We start from the raw sequence: 20313 nt of genomic DNA, 5'->3' as shown, positions 1-20313 counted from the left end.
TGCTAAAACTATTTACATTTAGAAAAGGAGGGAATACTAGTTTTAAGTTTAAGAGCACCTGCAGTGATGGGTAATTCTTAGAGTACCTAACCACTAATAATATTAAATAAAATGAAAAAAGAAGTAAGAGAAATGCATGATAAAGAGAGATAGAGAGAATCGTACCTTTTTCAAGGGACTCTTGCAAAGAATTCAAGAGACGTACGTCAATGTGTCGTACTATAACTAGCTTAGTTTCTTTTATTTATTTTAAGTAGAAGCAATCGGTTGAAAACCCAAAAAAAAAGAGAATACCTGTGATTTGACTGATTTGTGTCTATGGAATAAGGTAGAAGATTGTGGGATTTAGGGTATGAGGCTAATTAGGATAAAAGTGTTGGGTAGGGAGCCCAATTTCTCTTTTAAGTAATCATTTTTGATAAGTTGTTATTATTATTACTAGGATGTGAACCACCGCGGTCCACGAGGGAAATTATATTAATTTTAAATACAACTTAAAACTATTAATTATATATATTTTGGTTGGTAATCTCAATGGGTGTGAATTATAGGTGTTGAGTTACACACCTCATTTTATAAAATAAAACAATTAAAATCTCATTTTTTGTTCTACGATAAGATACAAGAATAGCAAATAGAGTTTTAATATTTAGTTTAATTTAAAAATACTAATTATATAAAAATATTTAGAATGAAAAAGATGATATTTAAAAATGAAAATCTCTTGTTAATTATATCTCTGAAATTGATGCTAGGATTAATATATTTATAGAATACATGATCGTGAAATAAGACGAAATAAATTGTTTCCAATGCGATGTTTTGAAAGGACCGATGTGTTTGTTATAAAATTAGTAACCAAAATAAATATACTTATTTTTCTCGAATTTCATTTCTTTGGTAAGATGTTTTCAGTATAAAATTCATAATTTTGGCTTTGTAATTTGTGATTAGTTAATATCATAAAGAGATATAAACGTAATTAATCTCATGTATTTCAAAACAATGTATTATTATTGTTTCTTGCCACCCTTTATCTCTTTCTAATAAATGTATATATTCATCTCAAATATTCTGAATTTTATTATCAATCATAAAAATATTTTCATAATGTTTTATAAAAGTAAATAACCTTCAAAGTTTATATAACATGCCAATATAAGGGTGAACATGTAACTTTAATGAGTAATCAGTTATAAAATATGAACATATATAATGATTGACTCGTGTATAAGCATTTTCTATAAAATATTATAACATTGATCAAATTTTAGGTTACACGTAATCTATTTATAAACTGAGACATCGAAAATTTTCTCTTATTAAAAGTAAGGTTAATATTTAATAAATGCAAATAAAAACTTCTATTTGTATGTGTTTTACCAAATATATTTTATAATTATTTAGAGTGATGAATCCCTCTCTCTCTTTTCTTCTTTTTCATTGTTTTTATGCTGAATTTTTCCAATGCGCACAACTTTTTTATATAGAGACGAAAGGGTATAATAGTTAAAAATTTTAATTTTGTAATGGTTGATCGGATTGCAGTGGTTGATCAAATGTTGCAATGGTTAACTATTTCACTGCAATGGGATATTTAAATAGTTACAAATTTTTGTCTAAACAGTTACAATGATACTTTTAAACAATGAATGTTCATCTAAAAAATTACTGGGATTTGATTAAATTATTGAAATGATTTAATTAAAGTTTCAATAAACACTATATGTTAATTTCAAACATATTTATTAAAAATGAACATAAATCAGATCTTGTACATGTAATAATTTTTTTTGAAACTACACCTTAGAAACAATCGATAAGAAAAAGATTAATACTTTTTAATAATTTTAAAATGTTTTAAAACATTAAATATCTTCAAATAACTGGACATTATAATATGTAATGAAAATATTTTATAAAAATTGAAATATATAGAACTGAAAAGATAAAATAATTATGATGTTTTTTAATTACAAGAAGCTATTACAAAATATAATGTATAAGAAAAATATACAAGCTTTTATAACATTATAAAATAAACTATATTGAAAAATCACATAATCCCAACTTTTCATGGCACTTTTGGCATCTTAAATTATGACCTTTCACAAATAAGCTATCTAGTAAATATTTTTTTAACATCATAATTTTATTGATATCAAATTAATATTACATAAAACATAAATTATATCAAACATGTTGTTAATAAGAACTTTTAACAAAGACAACAGATTTTTTTTAAAAAAAAAATCCAGAATTAGCATGTTATTTTTCATGCATACACATAAATAAAATTCCATAAAATATTAGCCAAAAGGCGCGATTATTTCAGTGGTGGCTTTTCACACTAATTTTTTTTTCTTTTTTAAGAAAGTTTCACACTAAAATTTTTTTCTACCAAATTTTAACAACCAGACTTTATCATATGATGCAAAATGTAAACATCATGAGTGCACGTGCATCTTGTTTCTATGAATCTTTTCTATCGATGACTTTGCGTAACTAAAAACTTGTACTAACACTCGCAAAAAAAAAATCCATAAATTGTACACACATATGCAATAATGAATGCTCACTTTTACAATTCTCAATTGGTTACTTTTCACCACACAAAAAGAAACTTATGTGCTTTTCTAAACTAACTCCAGAAACAAACACCCAACCTTTCATAAGTTAACACATGTCGATCTAATTTAAGAATATGTAAAGAGAAGAACACGTTCATGCATGCATCTCTTACGTTAACGACTGCGTTCGTTTTGTAACTTAAACCACCAACGCAATTCATGCGTCGTTTTGTAACTTAACCCAACAAAACATGTGAATGAATTATGAATACACATTAAAACGGATAACACCGATCTAGTCACCAATTTGTTTGGACTTTGGTAAATTACAATCAATTAACAATCTGAAAATATACAATTTTTTCTATAATGAAAAGATTCAATAAAAATGTTCAATGGTTCAGTTTGTGGAAAGATACAAACCCTAAGGAACACTTTTTGCTTAAGTGAAACTATGACATCATATTCAAGATCCTAAATGAAATTGTAGCCATTAGAATAGAGATTATGAACAAACTCTACCGCTAGATTCATTTTTTTCTACAAAAATGTTGACATCATCGTTTAGATGAAAACAAGTTTTGAATTGGGATCCAGTAAACACACAAAACTATGAAATTCTGGATGAGTTAAAATAACAGACAAAAAATGAATTTTGAGAATAACGTTATATTTCTGATCGTACGTAACTTCACAAAAACAATAAATTAAAAGAGCAATGGTGATGAGAGGGAGGAAGAGACAATATATAAATTTGTCAACCTATTATGAAAAGGTTCAATGGTAAATCTTTTGAAAAGATGCAACTTTTCTATTATGAAAAAGTTCTGAAAAGAGTTGAATTTCTGAAAAGATGCAACTCTTCGAAAATGAACATGTTTTTTGCTTAAACAATTTTTTTTAAAGTTTCTATTATGAAAGAGTTCTTAAAAGATGCAATTCTTCAAAGAATGAACCTCTGTTTTGTTTAAATTAATAATTTTTTAAAAAAAAAATATTATGAAAAAGCTCAATGGTTACACTTATAAAAACGTACAATTTTCTAATTATGAAAAGATTTAATGAAAGGGTTCAATGATTCAGTTTGTGAAAAGATACAACCCTTTTACGAATGAACACATCTTTTGTTTAAATAAAATAACATCATACTTGTGATTCTAAATAAGATTAGAACCCTTAGATTAGAGATTATGAGCAATTTCCACCGTCAGATTAAATTTTTATTTTTCTATAAAAAAAATGGTGATGTCAGCGAAAACAAAAAATGGGTTTGCTATATATTATAGTTATAGATAATGATCAGGTACTCTCTTGGCCATTTCAACCACTAAAACAACAGCTCCAGATTCCGCCACGTCCCTCGTCGACAAACACGAGTGTTGTGTTTTTTTTTTCTGTCTCTCCGTTGATTCTGTCAACTCAAACCCTAACGATCCCAATCATCGATCAAAAAAGCCAATTTTGAAGGAAAAAATTCAAACCCTTACGAATCTTTTTCTCCTCCTTTTTCACTCGGTTGATGAAACATCTGAAGCCGAGATAAAACGCGATTTAGGGATGATGGGTTTCTCTGTTTCCGACGAATTGCTAGGCACCGTTGCTCCGATCGTTGTTTACTGGCTCTACTCTGGGATCTACGTGGCGCTGTCGTCTCTCGAGAGATACAGATTGCATTCCAAAGCGGAGGAGGAAGAGAAGAATCTCGTCTCCAAATCAGCCGTCGTGAAAGGAGTTCTTCTTCAGCAGGTCGTTCAAGCTGCTGTCGCTATCCTCTTGTTCACGGTAAAGTTTCCAGCTTTCGAGCTTTTATTTTGAATCCACCTTTTTGGGTGCTTTTGGTATTTGATGCTGACGTTTATGGATGATGAAGATTGGTTGAATCTTTTGTGTGTTGATGGGTAGCTTTCACCCAATAAAGAGATATCTAAATTAATGATTCTTATGTTGACTGCAACGTTTGTAAAATGTTGCAGTTTTGTCTGAACAAGTTAGGTTTTGGGGGTTGGATATGAATCTTAAGCTCAAAAGGTTGAAGAAATGGATTTTTCATCTGAAAGCTTTATCATTATAGATTATAGATTGGCTGTTAAGTTGCTTTTCTCGTTGAGTAACTCGAGTCTTTTCATTACCCGTGAATCAGACTGTTCATTTCAGTGATAGAGATAGGGGTTGAAGAGGAGAGCGTGAAGTGAGTGATTGGCAGTTGTTTTGGGGACTTGGGACTGGGAGAGCTTAGGATGCTCTAGAATTGATCCTAGGACTCTTATCTTTGCTTTGGTTTGTCTCCAGATCCTTAAATGTTATTCTGGTTCTGAGAAGAATAAAGGAAAATCTCGGTTCTGGCTCTTATCAGCTAATCTTATGAGAAGATATGCAAACGAAATATTATGGTGATTAGAGATTCCATATGAGTTACTATGTGGTGATGTTAGGAGTGATGTTATAATCTATGAATCAGCATCATGGATTCTTGGTTTGGCTTTGTCTTATCATGAGTTCTTGGTTTGGTTCTGTATCTTATTTTCTGTTACCCTCCTCAAACATCCATTGTCTACACAGGTCACTGGAAGTGATGCGGAAGCAGACATAGCGCAACAGTTCTCTCTTCTGGTCCTAACCAGACAGTTTATAATCGCCATGATAATCCTCGACACATGGCAATACTTCATGCACCGATACATGCACCACAACAAGTTCTTATACAAACACATCCACTCTCAGCACCACCGTCTCGTCGTCCCTTACGCCTACGGAGCTTTATACAACCACCCAGTGGAAGGCCTTCTACTGGATACAGTCGGAGGCGCCTTGTCTTTCCTAATCTCCGGTATGTCGCCGAGAACGTCCATCTTCTTCTTCTCCTTCGCCACGATCAAGACTGTGGACGACCACTGTGGTCTCTGCCTCCCCGGGAACCTGTTCCATATGGTGTTCAAGAACAACTCGGCTTACCATGACGTGCATCATCAGCTTTATGGGAGCAAGTACAATTTCTCTCAGCCTTTCTTTTCCGTGTGGGATCGGATTCTTGGAACTTACATGCCTTACTCTCTTGAGAAGAGAGAAGGTGGTGGGTTTGAAGCACGCCCCACTAAAGAATTCAAAGATGATTGATGGATGGATACTTTTGTGTTGTGGAGATGTAGTTTATCATCAGAAACAGAACTGATTTGCATTTTGCCTGCCTTTAGCTGGAGTTTGAGATTTGTATATATACGTTATTGGGTTGATGTTCTACTCTGTTTTGTTTTGTTTTGCATGTATTATGAGATTTATAGAACAACCTCTTTTATTAATTACTTATTTATCTACAAGATCTGTTTAATCAGGGTTTATCACATACATCTAAGATCTGTTCAGAGGCATCCACGTTGATGAACTTCGTACTTCAGCTTCTTGTTCCTGTTCTTCTCCTAGCAGGTGGATACAAATTTTAATCTTCAATCCGCCCGCGGATCCAAGAAATAGTGAGGAACACAGATGATGGATGCCCTTAAAGGAGTTTGGAAGCTCACTTTCTGAATACTATCCATTTCACCCAATCCAAACGACATAGTTTGAACTCCTTACGAGTAAGAGGGATGACAGGACAACTCTGCAACCAATGGACCATCTCTCTGCATTCCTGAAGAAATAAAATCTTAATCACTGATGTGTAGCCATGCGTCACTGGTAGAGCAAAAGGTGAGCTCATCCCATGTGGCCCTGTGGTTAGCATGGTAGTGACAGTAGAGATCCTTGTACACGCCAGTGTGGTTGCAGTCTGGTTCGGGAGAGCAAAACTGCATTTCTTCTAGTGGACTGACTTGTTGCCATAAGAGAACTTGTACAAGTTTCTCAATTAGTCTGCATCGGTAGTTACCAATGGGCAATGGGCAAGAACAAAGATAATATGTCCGTCTCGTTTCGAGTTCGGAACACAGTTTTGCTTATTCATGTCTTAATAGCACTTTTCCGCATTCTCAACACTATAATTTTTCTAATCGGCAAATGAAAAACTAACTAGTTAATACCAATTAATTAGGTAGCTAGGATTAAGCTGCTTTAAATTGCACAATTTATTAACCGAGTCATATAAATCACAATGTAAACACCGATGTAAAAGCGTGATTTGTTAAACGCAGCATTTGAAAGAGAAACCATAACCAAACATTTGAGAAATGTCGACAAAGTCAAGCAAACGAATACAAAAAGTTTTAGAATTTGGCAAGTAGACAGTGTTTTAAAAAAAAGCTAAGAGGATCTAGCTCCTGGGAGCAACCTTTTCCTTGGCCTTTTGAAGCTTCAACACCTTCTTCACTATCTTTTGCTCCTCAACAAGGAAAGCACGAACGATTCTATCAAGACAGAAAAAAACATGAATTAGATATGAAAATTATATGCTTGGTTGAAAGAAATGAGCTCAAGAACAAACCTTTCTCTAACAGCAAGAGCGGACAACACACCACCATAGGCACGGTTCACGGTCCTTCTGTTTCTGGACAATCGGGATCTCTTGTACTCAGCAGGCCTCAAGTGAGGGATCTAAAGAATCAAAAGACAAATGAGTTAAATTTAAGTAAAACTACAACCGCTTACAAAAAGAAATGTACAATATGACACCTAGTGATTCCCTTGTGAAAAGAACTAGACATGTTCCGGTAATGAAAGATTACCTATATTGTACAAACGAACTAGACATGTAATAACTTTGAAGAAGATTTAAGATTTCTGCCGCCAAGTAAAACAGCACTATCCTTACATATAAAGGGATAAAACTTTACAAGACAGAGGCGGCACTAAATGTAGCTTATGATAAAGTTATGTCCTGGTGTTGATATACCTAACCCAGCACAAGACCGTCAATAAGCACCAAGACCAAAACAAGTACATTTGAATTCATCTATACAACACTATCAACAACTCAATCAATTAACTCCAATAATCGATTTTCACATATATGTAATCAAATGATAGTAGCATCAAATCTAAGTAGCACATCTCACAAGAGAAGAGAGATAAGATCAAAAGGACTTACACCCTGAATACGCTTGCCGGTAACGGGGCACTTGGGTCCACTTGCACGCTTCTTGGTGGTCTGGTATGTCAATTTACCACCTGCCAAAAATCTAGATCTCAATACATTTGATCGGTAGAGAACAGGAGGTATCAATGTCGGTGGAAGCAGAGAGACAGACCTGGGGTCTTGACGATCCTGTGCTGGTTCGATTTGGTGGCGTAGCTGTGACGCGAACGGTATACAAGACGCTGCACCATTTTTGCTGCTCACACACTCTCCTCTTGAGGGTTTTTGGCTTGACGGAGCGAGAAGTGTACTTTATATGCTATAATCTCTATTTAAAGCCCCTTCCTACTTCTAACACTCCCTAATGCCCTAGATTGGACGGATCAGATTATCTTGATGTTTGATAAATCAACGGACGAGATTTGTTAGTTTGATTACATTCGGGCTTATTGGGCTTTACGTAATAGTCTATCTTCTCTTAGTTATTTATCTATGCAGATATTATTACTAAAGCCTATTTACGACTCGTGCTTTTTTTAAGTCCGAGGACTCCCCACAAGACATTTCTTCCCTCGTGAGATCGGTAACGTCACCGAATTAAACCAAATTATATTTCAGTTCGGTTTAGAATTCGGATTATTCGGTTCGGTTTTTGATATTACTATGTGTCCTGAATGAACCTGGAATCATTTTATTTATCGGTTTTTCCAGTTAATTCCGTGAAAAATACACAAAATTATTTAGGTGATATATTTCGGCTAATTTTTTGTTTATTTTCGATTTATTCAGTTTGTTGTTTGTCAAATCTAGCTAAACGCATAAACTAAAAGTGAAACTAAAACCGAAAATCCTCGGTTCGGTTTACTTCGGTTCCAGCCGAATGCCTAGCACCGCACAGACACTCGTCAGAGCTCTGCCACAAGGAAGACCGAAGTACGAATTTCCCATGTCACCCATGTAATGTAATAACAACATATAAAACATCATGAAACTGTAACAGACAAAAAAGGGCTTGAACTATCAATACAAGTAGAGCTACCATCTGTAACAACCATTACTTTGTGATGCTCTCTTAGATCAAAATTCATTCTCTGGTAACAGTAATACGCGAGAGAAACAGAACATTCAGTATAGCTCTAACATTCTTTCTCAGGAACAAAGACAATTTAAAAAAAAATCATCTTCCTGGATCTCTCATCTAAATATCTAAGCAGAGGCAACTCTAACAAGGTAACAAGGAGAAAGACGGTTCCATGTGAATCTTCCGACCATTAAAACTCATCCTGTCAATTTTCTCCTGACACCAAATTAACTTCTCAGTCGTGAGCTTTGACATGGTCATCACTCTTGAAACAACTCTCAGTTCGATTTGAGCTATCAGTAACTCATCCTTCACTCTCACACTACTACTCTTTGACTCATTCTTCTTAAACTTCTTCACTATGCAGCTTTGGCTTCTCAGTATCTCCTTTAGCTTCTTCTCCTTCTGCATAGAGGCCAAGAACATGATCTTGAGTATATATAAAAAGTTGATGTGATATAACAAAATGAAAGAAGAGTTAAATAAAATACCTTTTGGAGATTGGTTCTCATTTCTGTCAAGAGCTCAAGATCTAGAGGATCTTGCGGAGAGACTTGTGTTTGGTGGGAAACTTTCATCACTGAACTAAACTCATCTTTGTCAGCACATAGAAACTCCCAGAAAACACGCATTGATTCTGAAATAATCTCTCTTAACGTCTCAATCTTTACCGCGAACTCTCCTTCGTTTCTACACTTCTTGTTACTCTTTGAAGAACGATCATCTGAGAAAAACTGAAAACTATTAGCCAGTCCTGTCTCAAATTATTTCTAGGCCCGGTTCAAAAAGTAGTAGCCAAATAATAGTGTAGTTTTAAAGTAAATAACTCTCATATTTAAAAAAAATATATAAATCCTACCAAAAAAATATATCCTACCAAAAAATATATATATATATATCCTAAATTTATAAACATATTTCAAAAAAAGTTAAATTAATTTTATTTTTAAACTCGGATCATGTTCAACAGCCTCACTTACACATGCTAAAAGAGAGTCTTGCATTAGCAAAGGCTCAGTGCCGTCTCAAAATTATTTATAAACTCTGTTCAAAAAATATTAACAAAATAATGGTGTAGTTTTAAAGTAAATAACTCCCATCTTTCTAAAATTATAAATCCTATATTTATAAACATATTTAAAAATTAAAAGTTATAGAGAATTTATAGAAAAAAAATTAAATTAAATTTTATTTTATTTTACTTTTAGTTTTGGATTCTATTCAGCCGTTCCACTTAGACTCTAAAAGACGGCCTTGCTATTAGCAAAGGCTCAGGATAAACTCAAGAATAGTGAAAACATGTTTTTGTTACCTCTAACAAGTGGAATCTGAAGGAAGTTATGGAAATGGCGACGGTTCTTTAAGTAAGTCTCAACCCTAGATAAACTTTGAAACGGTTCGTTCTCCACAAACCGTTGAAGCAGAACTTGGAACAGTTGAAACTCTCCAGCTACTAAGTTGTATTGATAAGTAGTAGCAGCGTGAGAATCAAATTCCAAGAGTTTTGTGTATTGCCAATGAAGCATCTCCCACGAGAGACAGAGTTGGCTTACGTAGACAGTCTCAAAGTCTCTGCTCGCTTCTTTCACAAGTCTCTCAATGGGGTCACGTTCAAGCTTATGTTTCTTGAATGGCCATACATTCTTATGAGGCGGTTTAACGATGTTACTGCTTGGTTTAGGTGAATCTTTTAGCTTTATCAAACCTGTTAAAATCAAATAAATATTGTAGACAGAGTAGTTGAGACAATATTTAAGAAGGAAAGAGACAATTTGTCAACCATATGACCTCACCAATCAAAGCAAAAGCTATAACCAGACAAAAACAAATTAAATATTCTGAAAAGATGTCATTGCTAATATATGGAACAGTCTGCTTATATTGTCTTCACATTGATTATAAAATTGATAACAATGTGATATGAGAAAGAGATGTTGACTTACTGATGGAATGCATTGTCTGAGAATCAATGACGTCGAGCTTTCTCATTTTAACAGCATAGTTCTTGTAAACCTTGTGAATCTCACCGATCATGTCTTTGAACTGGTCTTGTTTTGGTTCGATCTTGAGTGGTTTCAGCTCTTGTAATGGAGTCTCTGATTCCTCGAGAATGGTGCACAACCCTCCTGTTCTCGCTGTCCTTATCTCTGTTTTTAGTTTCTCCATCACATCACTATGCTCATACTCATCATCATCATCATCATCAAAATCATATGCTTCTTGTTCTTCATCAAAACCCATCTTGAACTCTTCTTCTCTCTGGAAACTTGGGTTTAGTTCTATAAACTCCTCCTCCTCCTCATCGAACAAGCTATCTTCACTACCAGCAAATCTCTCGTGAGCTAAAAGTCCTTTTAAGACACCACAACTCATGAACTCATAAACCAACATCTCTTCCTTCACGTGTTCCTTTATAAAACAACCTTCCGATAGTGATGTCTCCAACTTGTTGTCGTCAACTACAAACGGTTTCTCCAGGACAAAACTCGTGTTCGATTCATCAGAGAAAGTTATCATCTTCATCTCCTCTTGTACAGCAGCAGAGGAGTAATAATCATGAAAAACAAAGCGGACAGCTTTAGGTTCTTCTACGTAACAAGTGATGCTCTTGTCGGATAAATAATCGCATCTCTTGCTGATCGAAACCAGAGAACTCCCGTCAACAGAAGACTCGCTTGGGTTGTTGTTGTTGTTGTGAGTCTTAACCACGACCAAGCTTGTCTCTTTGTCTGAATAAACTCTAATAAAACAAAACCCATTAATCAAAAAACAGAGAAGAAACAAGAAAGAAGAAAACGTATGTACAGTACCTGAAGATGGAGGCGAGGAGGAGAAAGAAGAGATTACAGAGAGAAACCCAGAAAGCATCGAGAGTCGTGAAAGTTTTTCCGTACATAAACTGCTTCAAACCACCACAAGAACTATAAGTCTTCGTCGTAAGTAAACCTCTGTTGAAACCCATCTCGATATTTTCAACGTGTTATGTGGTTACAAAGTAAACGACAACGTTTTGTTTTTTCTTCTTCAACAGAGCACAAAACATTTTTCTTCCATCAGCTGCGAGATTTGTGGTTGGGAGATGATTTCACCATTACACGGCACCGATCCTTTCACTGACTCTTCTTCTTTATGTACGAATAATTTTTCAATTTTTGGTTAGGAACAATTTAAAGAAAATAAATTGAAGATGTTTTTTATCGGTTAGAGAATTTTGCCTATGCTTAAGATGTCCGAAAGGCAGAATAAAGTTTTTATTTTATTCTCGGTCAATACGTTACTACCTTCTTATTTATTCGAATAACTCTAATTTAAATTGTTTTCTTTATTTTACTAGAATATTTATGTCTTGGAGAACGGACACTGTTCAACATGGAAAAACTCAAGAGTCAAATGTATTTGCATTGCTTTTCAGGTTCTTCATCCATTTGTCACTTTGCTTTCAACACATTCATTGGTTCACATGCTCCTTTTCTTTTCTTGGAGTTACAACTATTCATTTCACTAAACTCATCTTTTAAGAGTTAAACCATTGCTGACACAACAACAAAAAAAAAGTTAAACCATCATTTTAATTCAATTTCTTTGGTAAATTTCTGTGAGTAATAGAAAACTATCAGCAATTATTATGTTATGTGTAGTGTGGCTTTCTGGTAGACACTTGCAGGTGAACCGATGGGTCGAATATAATGGATGACATAACTGCGTGTTAAAAGTTTGCATTGGATAGTGGATAATTTTTATAGCGACCGTGAGAGAACATCAAGGGGCGACCTCATTGAGATTCCACCGTCACCGTGTCATCGTTCGCTGCCTCACGCCGTCGTCTTATCAGGCGTCGGGTACTAGAATCGATCTCATCTTCTTCCATGGGGAAGGGAAGAAGAAGAAGAAGAAGAAGAAGGGACATATGCCTCGCTCTCCGGCCTCCTCCTCTCCGCCTTCATCACCTCCATCGAAAGATTAAAAGACCGTTTCAGCTGCTTCAGAGCCTTTCAACTCTTCAGGCAAGCTCATCTCGGGGTCAGCTTCTGATGCACAGATCTCAGATCTGGTTGCTCAGCAGACCCATTCAGATTCAGAAATTGAATCTCCTGCGCCAGTCACCCCTCAGAATGCTTCTGATGTCCAAGTCTCAGAGTTCTCTCCTGATTTTCAGTTTCACCTCAGGAAACGCCAAATGTTGTTACTCTTCAGCCAGCTTCAGATGCCCAAATCATTCACCTGCCAGTGAATTTGGTTGCTCAACTCAACGAGGAAGACTCCACTCAGAGAGCCCTAACCGGCTTTGTAAAAACCAATGCTGTGATCGCCCCTGTTACGGCTGATCCAGCAACAAAGGATTCATCTGCAGACAAATCAAACAATGAACCCCCACAGATAGTGAACGATTCAAGTAACCAAAGTAGTCCTTCTGAAAGGGCAAATGGTAACGAGGTTGATACTTGGTGTACTCGTGCCAAAGGCAAAACATACATGAGGAAAAGCAGCGATGGCTTCCTGCTCCCATCAGGTGAAGCATGTGTTAAAATACTTAATCCTGTCATCGAGAAGAACAAAAGATCTTGGGACTACTTTGTCATTGGGCAGTTCTACACTGATCCACCTTCTCAGGGTATAATTCACAACATAGTAAATGGTATATGGAGCAAGCAATATCGGGACATTGTGGTCCCTAAACTGGAGGGCAATGCTTTTCTCTTCAGGATTTCGAATGCATCTACCAGGAACAGAGTTATTACTCAGGTGCTTTGGCAGATTGAAGGGAAAACAATGTTTGTTGCAAAATGGGAACCAGGCTTTATTCCAGCGAAGCCTGAGCTTAAATCATCACCAATTTGGCTTGAGCTCAGGAAGGTACCTTTTCAGTTCTTGAATGAGGATGGGCTAGAGCGCATAGCAAGCTTGGTTGGGGAGCCAAAATTCCTGCACCCTGCAACTGCTAACAAGACAAACCTGGAAGTTGCTAAGGTCTTCACAATCATTGATCCACACAAACCCTTACCAGAAGCTGTAAATGCACAGTTTGAGATAGGGGAAATCTGTCGTGTCTTGGTCTCAAGTCCGTGGATGCCTCCTGTTTGTGAGCACTGTAAGGAGATAGGTTATTCTGCTAGAAGGTGTAGTAAAGTTCCGAAACTTTGTGCCACTTGCTCTTCAAGCGGCCATACTACCCCAAATTGCCCGCAGAACAAAAAGCAGAATAATAATGGAGCAGGCAAGAAGACTCATAGGGGAAGATCAAGATCAAAATCAAAAACCCGAAACTTGTCAGTTGCACTAAAGGGACCAGAAGAACGAGCGGGCAAAGTTTACAGAGCTATCGAGAAAACAAAGGTGGGAGATAATAATGTTCCTAAGGTCTTTGAAGTGGGAGGAACCAGTCTCTCCTCTCAACAGCCAGAAAATGTTTCAACAGCAGGCACCATCACTAGAACCTCATCTGCTGAATGTTCTGAAGTTGAGCGTGACTCCTCCGACACTGCATCCTCATAGTCAGAAGCTGAAGAGGGACAGATTATGGAGTACGACTCAGGACCTGACATAAAGCTAAGAAACCGTCATTCTGGTAAAAACCGCGACAAGGGTAAGGTCCCACCAAATCTTTAATTATGTATAAGGACTCTTTTTGTTGTAACGTGCGAGGTTTTAATAAATTCAGTCATCGCAACGGTTTCAAGAAGTGGATTCGGAAAAATAAGCCCCTCTTTGGTGGCATAGTAGAAACTAGAGTCAAGCAGCCGAAGATAAGCAAGTTTGTAAATACTATTCTCCCTGGCTGGTTTTTTTACGGATAATTATAATTTTTCTGCTCTTGGCAAGATTTGGGCTCTCTGGCATCCAAGTGTAAAGGCGGTCGTCCTCTCCAAATCTCTGCAGCAAGTCACTTGTGAGGTTTGTCTGCAGCTCAGAATGAGGCCATCATCGTCACAATTGTGTACGCAACAAATGATAGAAAACTTAGGGCAGGGCTTTGGGTGGAGCTTGAAACTCTATCTACCTCTTCTCTCCTTGTTAATAAACCCTGCTCAGTTTTGGGAGACTTCAACCAGACTCTTACCCTGCATGAACACTCATCTCCTAATTCACTTAACATAGATAAGCAGATGCGTAAGTTTGGTCAGAGTCTACTACATGCTGAGCTGGGTGATCTAAACTTCAGAGGAACCACTTTCACTTGGTGGAACAAGCAAAAGTCAAAGCTTGTGGCGAAGAAGCTAGACAGAGTTCTAGTCAATGATAAATGGCTGGAGTGCTTTCCCACTTCTCTTGCTCGTTTTCAAGATCCCGACTTCTCTGATCATTCGTACTCAATAGTGTCACTTCAACCGAATTCTCCAAGGAAGAAGAGACCCTTCAAGTTCTTTAACTTCCTGCTCCAGAACCCGGACTTCATTGCTACTATAACAGAGGAATGGTTCTCTATAAATGTGAGAGGGTCTGCAATGTACAGATTAGCTGAGAAACTGAGAATCTTGAAGAAGTGCATTAGAGAGTTCAGCAAAGATAACTACTTAGACTTGGAGAAAAGAGTTGCAGAGGCCCATCAGGATCTTCTGTTGAGACAGAAGAAAATGCTGCAACAGCCAACAACCATAAATGCTGAAATGGAGATGTGGGCTCAATTAAAGTGGCAGGAGCTTGCTTGTGCCGAACAATCCTTCCTTCTCCATTGATCCAGGATCCTCTGGTTAGGTAACGGGGATGTTGGAACAGCTTACTTTCACAGAATGGCAGCTACTCGTAAGGCTATAAACCATATCCATCACCTTACAGATTCTGCTGGTAACCGGTTTGATTCCCATGAGCAAATTGAAGCCCTCTGTGTCGAATATTTCTCTGAGCTGTTAGGTGGAGGCACTGAGCCTCGGATGTTTGTTCAAGACGATCTGAATGTTCTGTTTGACTTCACTTGTTCTCAGGAAGATCAGAATATGTTTGTTGCGGGCTTCTTTGCGCAGGAAATCAAAGATGCGTTCTTCTCCCGTCCCAGGAACAAAACAAGTGGCCCTGACGGTTATTCATCGGAGTTCTTCGTCTCATGTTGGCAGATTATTGGACCAGAAGTGATTGAAGCAGTGCAAGAATTTTTTAAGTCTGGCTCCATGCTACGCCAATGGAATGCAACAAAACTGGTTCTTATACCAAAGATCACAAATGCATCGGCTACTTCAGATTTTCGACCAATCTCTTGCTTAAATACGGTGTACAAGGTGGTCTCAAAGCTGATCTCTAACTGGTTGAAAAAGGTGCTCCCTACTGTGATCTCGCAAGCTCAGTCTGCTTTCCTGCCTGGTAGGCTTTTAGCAGAAAATGTGCTCTTAGCTACAGACCTGGTCAAAGGGTACAATTCGAGCACATCTGAGTCTAAAGCCATGCTAAAAGTGGATCTAAGAAAGGCTTTTGACTCCATCAGATGTGACTTTATCTTGGAGATTTCAAAAGCGATTTGTGTACCTGATTTATTCATCAACTGGATTTCTCAGTGTATCTCGACAGCCTCCTTCTCAGTGTCCATAAACGGTGCCTCTGGTTGATTCTTCAACAGCACCAAAGGCATTAGACAAAGATATCCTATGTCACCCTATCTTTTTGTGTTGGCTATGGAGGGGTTAACTCGGCTACTTCAATCTAGATATGCCTCGGGATCTATTGGCTATCACCCCATGACCTCAGAACTTAAGATCACCCACTTGATGTTCGCAGACGACGTTATGATCTTTTTTGATTGGCGCAGCGACTCTCTTCACGGTATAACAGAGTGCCTTGACAATTTTGCTTCCTGGTCGGGCCTGACTATGAATAGAAACAAAACAGAGCTCTATCACGCAGGAATGGACCCCAGTGAATCCAACGCGCTTGCTGCTTATGGTTTCCCTACAGGTACATTCCCTGTCAAATATCTTGGTCTCCCGTTGATGAGTCGTAAGCTGCGTATCTCCGAGTACGAGCCTCTTATAACCAGCATCACCTATCATTTCTAGTCGTGGGCAGTGAAAGCCTTATCATTTGCAGGCAGACTACAATTGATTGCTTCAGTCATATATGGTACTGTCAACTTCTGGATGTCAACTCTCGTTCTTCTAAAAGGTTGTCTTAAGAGGATTGAGTCTTTATGCTGTAGGTTCTTGTGGTTTGGACAAACAGACACCACTGGGTATGTAAAAGTATCATGGTACAATATATGTATGCCGAAAGCAGAGGGAGGACTAGGCCTGCGTAACTTGCTTATCTGGAACTGATTGATGTGCTTGAGATTTGTCTGGCTCTTGTTCTCCGATAATGCTTCGCTATGGGCACAATGGCATAGACACCATCATACCACTAACCAGAGCTTCTGGGCACTGCAAGAATCAGATTCTGACTCATGGGCTTAGAAGCAATTGCTTAAGCTCAGACCTGAGGGTCTCAGGTTCATAAAACCTATTCTTGGAACCAGTCAGACAATCAGCTTCTGGCATGATATTTGGACACCTTTCGGACAGCTAAGAAACTTTCTTGGAGTGAGAGGTCCCTCACAGATCAGGATTTCCATCAATGCAACTGTGGTTGAAGCTTGCTCTCCATCTGGTTGGCTACTTCCTCCTCCAAGATCAAACCAGGCTCTTGACCTGCATGTTTTCTTAACCAGCATTCAGTGTCCGACTTTCTCTGATGTCCTAGACTCTTATGTATGGAGCACATCAGCGCGGGAAGAACCTAGGTTCAGTGCCAGAAGCACATGGGAGGACATGAGACCATCGCTCCCACCTCAACCTGAAACTGATATTATTTGGTTTAAAGTAGCTATTCCGAGGAATAACTTTACTATGTGGGTTGCAAATATGGACAAATTACCAACAAGAGCTCGCTTGGCTTCTTGGGGTCCTCAATTAAACATATCTTGTTGCTTATGTTCTGCTCATGAGGAATCAAGAGACCACTTATTCCTCTCATGCGACTACAGCTCGGAAGTTTGGCGATTTGCTATTGCCAACCTCAATCCACCTCGCACCAGGTTCTGCTCTTGGCCTGAACTCCTGTCCTGGATCAGAAGTTCCTCCTCCTCTGCACCAGCTCTGTTAAGGAAGCTTGTGGCCCAGTGTACAATCTATCACCTTAGGAAACAAAGGAACAACGTGTTGCATAACCAGCTCACTCAGACTCCATCAGTGATCTTCAAACTCATTGACAGAGAAATTCGAAACACAATCACTTCTAGGAGGAATGGGAAGCAATTCCAAAATCTCATGGCTAAGTAGATGCACTGATCTTCATTTTAGTTCATCTTCATTTTGTTATTACCTTGTTTTTTCTCTTTTTTTATCAAGTTAGGTCTAGTTGTTTGTAAATCTGAACTTTCGTTAATATGATGTTTACCTTTTAGCAAAAAAAAGAAAAAAGAAAAAAAAAACTGCGTGCAAGCTTTGGCCTTTCGACCGTCCAAACATTGCATGACTCATGCAGTAATGAGCTTGTCACGGTCCAAACTGTAGTTAATTGACAATTAATGTATTTGGCAGATGTACATTTTATGGTTTTTTTCTTTCAATATTCCGTTTTTATTTAGATGTGACTCGTATCGTGTATTGGTCCTTTCTTATGGTGTTCAGCAATTCAATTGTCAATTTGGAGTTGTCTACATTTTCAACGTGCGAGAGAGATGCAGTTCTACACGTGTCTCAGTAGGTCTGGGTTGGACCAGTGATGCTGACATGTTCTTCCCTTCTTTTACGTATGGGCCTAAACGTCCAATTTTTAAATCTCATGTTACATGAGACATATCTATTTCCTCAGAAAATAGAAATACATGGACACTGGGCTTTTAATATAAATAAACACAATATGAATTGGGCCAGTGGAGTTTGCTGAGTCCTTAGGTTTTACATTTATATCTTGAGTTATTAATATAAATAGACACATTTTGTCTTTTTATTACACATGAGAACACAAATTGCTACTAAGATACTTTGTATTGGTTGAATACTCCTTTGCCCTCTGAAAAGCTTAACTAATAGTGGGTATCTAGGTAATTTGCCGTTGTATTTCTGGTTGGGTTGGTTAGAAAATTTGAAATTTGAAATTGGGTTGGTTTGTAGGTGTGGACGCAAAATTGAAGCTAATACTTGATTTTTATTTTTTTTTATTTACCGAAGTCAAGTTTTTTTATCGTCCTGGGTTAATTTATTTTCCCTCGGTTTTGGTAAAATACAGAGAGGTTCCGGTGGAGAGAGCGACGAAAGAGATTTTTTGCAGATGACGTAGTGACGACGGAGGCTGATGGAGAAGAAGATGTCATCGCGGAAAAAGCGAGCTGTTAAGAGAGAAGATAAAGGTAGATTTGGGGGTAGGGTTGTAGATCATTTTTTCGGCTAGGGTTTCGATTTTGGGTTCCGATTTCGAGTCAATCTCAGACAGTTCCAAATTCGGGTTTTGCGGCTAGGTTTTCGAATTTGGGTGGGGTTGTAGATGTCTGCTGATCGGGTTCCGATTTGGTGGATTAGGGTTCCGTTTTGGGAGATCGAAAAGATTTAATTTATTTTGGGTATGTGTGTGTTACAAAGATGGCGCAAACAGAGGAGGGAGCATGTACGAGAGGTTACTGCCGCGTTTGTTCGCGACAGACCATTATCCGAGCGAACAACACAACTGTAACTCATCGCTTGAGTACCTGCTTCTAGTGAGGGATGTGCTTGAAGGAACTGACGAGATGGAACAGCTACTGGGGTCGTGCTTTGGACACTTATTCAGGTTGCCAGTAAGGGGATGTGATTTCTCGGCGAAGGTAGTGCATGAGATGCTGACAATGCAGGTTGTAACAAAGAAGAGGTTTGAATTGTGGCATGTTTTTGGTGGCCAGCCGATGAGGTTCTCGCTGGCTGAATTTGGCTACGTAACGGGAGAGTTTGAAGCGGGGTATGTAGTTGATGCGTACATGTGTACAATTATTTTTATTGCATTTGTATGTTTCTTGTGTTGGATATGTGCAAAGATTGAGTTTAAGTTTTCGCAATGGCATTTAAACATGTGTACATTTGTTTGTTAGTGTATACGTGTACAATGATTTGTCCCTGTACATGCGCACAATGGTTTGTGAGTGTACAAGTGTACATCTGTGGGCGCCTTTTTTCGTGTACAAGTGTACAATTATTTTAGTTGCATTGGTATACTGAGGTTCGAAGCCAAGTTCTGATGTTTCTTGTGTTGTCTTTGCAGCTAATCGTGTATCCAATGATGGAACTCGGGGAGGATAAGGAGGCAGGGTGGGGAGAGTGTGACTGTGAGATTCACGATAGGAAAGTGGGTTACATGGTTGAGATATTGAAGGCAGGGCATGAGTTCCAAAAATGCGGTTTGCTTGTATGATATGTACGGAACATGGTTGTAAGAATGATGTTTTTATTTCTAATATTGCTATGTTGGATCCAACTAATGTATGCATGTATTGGGTATTTTAATCTTTTAGCAAATTTTAAGCAATTTGATAATTTTTATTCCTAAATATTTCTAGGTTGGATCCAGCTAGTGTATGATGTTTGTTTATAAGCTGTGTACATGCGGACAATGCGGGATAGTTGTACACATAGTGAAGCAGAGAAAGTATACATGCCATGGATTTTTAAAATCCAAAGCTGGGGGTTTGAAACATCATAATTGCGGGATAAAGAAGGTACTAAGCA

At 37.6% G+C, this 20313-nt stretch overlaps 4 protein-coding genes across 4 annotated transcripts; 2 read left to right on the top strand and 2 right to left on the bottom strand.

Moving 5' to 3' along the window:
• The first annotated feature begins 3890 nt into the window (after positions 1–3890).
• Positions 3891–5881, top strand: LOC106319770 (sphinganine C(4)-monooxygenase 1-like). Its single transcript, XM_013758167.1, has 2 exons — positions 3891–4352; positions 5130–5881. Exons 1-2 carry the CDS (start codon positions 4128–4130, stop codon positions 5682–5684), a joined length of 780 nt encoding a protein of 259 aa, XP_013613621.1. The 5' UTR covers positions 3891–4127; the 3' UTR covers positions 5685–5881.
• A 790-nt stretch (positions 5882–6671) lies between these two features.
• LOC106324938 (60S ribosomal protein L34-2) lies at positions 6672–7899 on the bottom strand. Its single transcript, XM_013762944.1, has 4 exons — positions 7748–7899; positions 7588–7667; positions 6985–7094; positions 6672–6907 (listed from the first exon to the last, which is right to left on the bottom strand). Exons 1-4 carry the CDS (start codon positions 7824–7826, stop codon positions 6814–6816), a joined length of 363 nt encoding a protein of 120 aa, XP_013618398.1. The 5' UTR covers positions 7827–7899; the 3' UTR covers positions 6672–6813.
• Positions 7900–8574: 675 nt separating this feature from the next.
• LOC106322951 lies at positions 8575–11860 on the bottom strand. The gene is made up of 5 exons (XM_013761100.1): positions 11467–11860; positions 10600–11396; positions 9969–10361; positions 9148–9380; positions 8575–9061 (listed from the first exon to the last, which is right to left on the bottom strand). The coding sequence occupies exons 1-5, from the start codon at positions 11616–11618 to the stop codon at positions 8798–8800; spliced, it is 1839 nt and encodes a 612-aa protein (XP_013616554.1). The 5' UTR covers positions 11619–11860; the 3' UTR covers positions 8575–8797.
• Positions 11861–16488: 4628 nt separating this feature from the next.
• Positions 16489–17895, top strand: LOC106323623. The gene is made up of 4 exons (XM_013761713.1): positions 16489–16537; positions 16779–16811; positions 16911–17059; positions 17140–17895. Exons 1-4 carry the CDS (start codon positions 16489–16491, stop codon positions 17893–17895), a joined length of 987 nt encoding a protein of 328 aa, XP_013617167.1.
• Positions 17896–20313: the final 2418 nt, after the last annotated feature.

The sequence above is a fragment of the Brassica oleracea genome, chromosome C2 (genome assembly GCF_000695525.1).
Source record: "Brassica oleracea var. oleracea cultivar TO1000 chromosome C2, BOL, whole genome shotgun sequence".
NCBI classification, from domain to species: Eukaryota; Viridiplantae; Streptophyta; class Magnoliopsida; order Brassicales; family Brassicaceae; genus Brassica; species Brassica oleracea.
The sequence above is the reverse complement of the archived record's forward strand: the minus strand, read 5'-3'. Positions and strand labels throughout refer to the sequence as shown.

What these genes read in the sequence shown, in the direction of transcription:
- LOC106319770 (XM_013758167.1), top strand. Translation starts at nt 4,128, where the DNA reads ATGATGGGTTTCTCTGTTTCCGACGAATTGCTAGGCACCGTTGCTCCG. An exon ending in TCGCTATCCTCTTGTTCACG is followed by an intron (nt 4,353 to 5,129) that starts GTAAAGTTTCCA and finishes TTGTCTACACAG; the next exon opens with GTCACTGGAAGTGATGCGGA.
- LOC106324938 (XM_013762944.1), bottom strand. Translation starts at nt 7,826, where the DNA reads ATGGTGCAGCGTCTTGTATACCGTTCGCGTCACAGCTACGCCACCAAA. An exon ending in CAGGATCGTCAAGACCCCAG is followed by an intron (nt 7,668 to 7,747) that starts GTCTGTCTCTCT and finishes GATTTTTGGCAG; the next exon opens with GTGGTAAATTGACATACCAG. An exon ending in GCTCTTGCTGTTAGAGAAAG is followed by an intron (nt 6,908 to 6,984) that starts GTTTGTTCTTGA and finishes CTGTCTTGATAG; the next exon opens with AATCGTTCGTGCTTTCCTTG.
- LOC106322951 (XM_013761100.1), bottom strand. Translation starts at nt 11,618, where the DNA reads ATGGGTTTCAACAGAGGTTTACTTACGACGAAGACTTATAGTTCTTGT. An exon ending in CTCCTCGCCTCCATCTTCAG is followed by an intron (nt 11,397 to 11,466) that starts GTACTGTACATA and finishes TTGTTTTATTAG; the next exon opens with AGTTTATTCAGACAAAGAGA. An exon ending in TCAGATTCCACTTGTTAGAG is followed by an intron (nt 9,381 to 9,968) that starts GTAACAAAAACA and finishes AGTTTTTCTCAG; the next exon opens with ATGATCGTTCTTCAAAGAGT.
- LOC106323623 (XM_013761713.1), top strand. Translation starts at nt 16,489, where the DNA reads ATGGACCCCAGTGAATCCAACGCGCTTGCTGCTTATGGTTTCCCTACA. An exon ending in TGCTTATGGTTTCCCTACAG is followed by an intron (nt 16,538 to 16,778) that starts GTACATTCCCTG and finishes TTTATGCTGTAG; the next exon opens with GTTCTTGTGGTTTGGACAAA. An exon ending in GGACAAACAGACACCACTGG is followed by an intron (nt 16,812 to 16,910) that starts GTATGTAAAAGT and finishes GATGTGCTTGAG; the next exon opens with ATTTGTCTGGCTCTTGTTCT.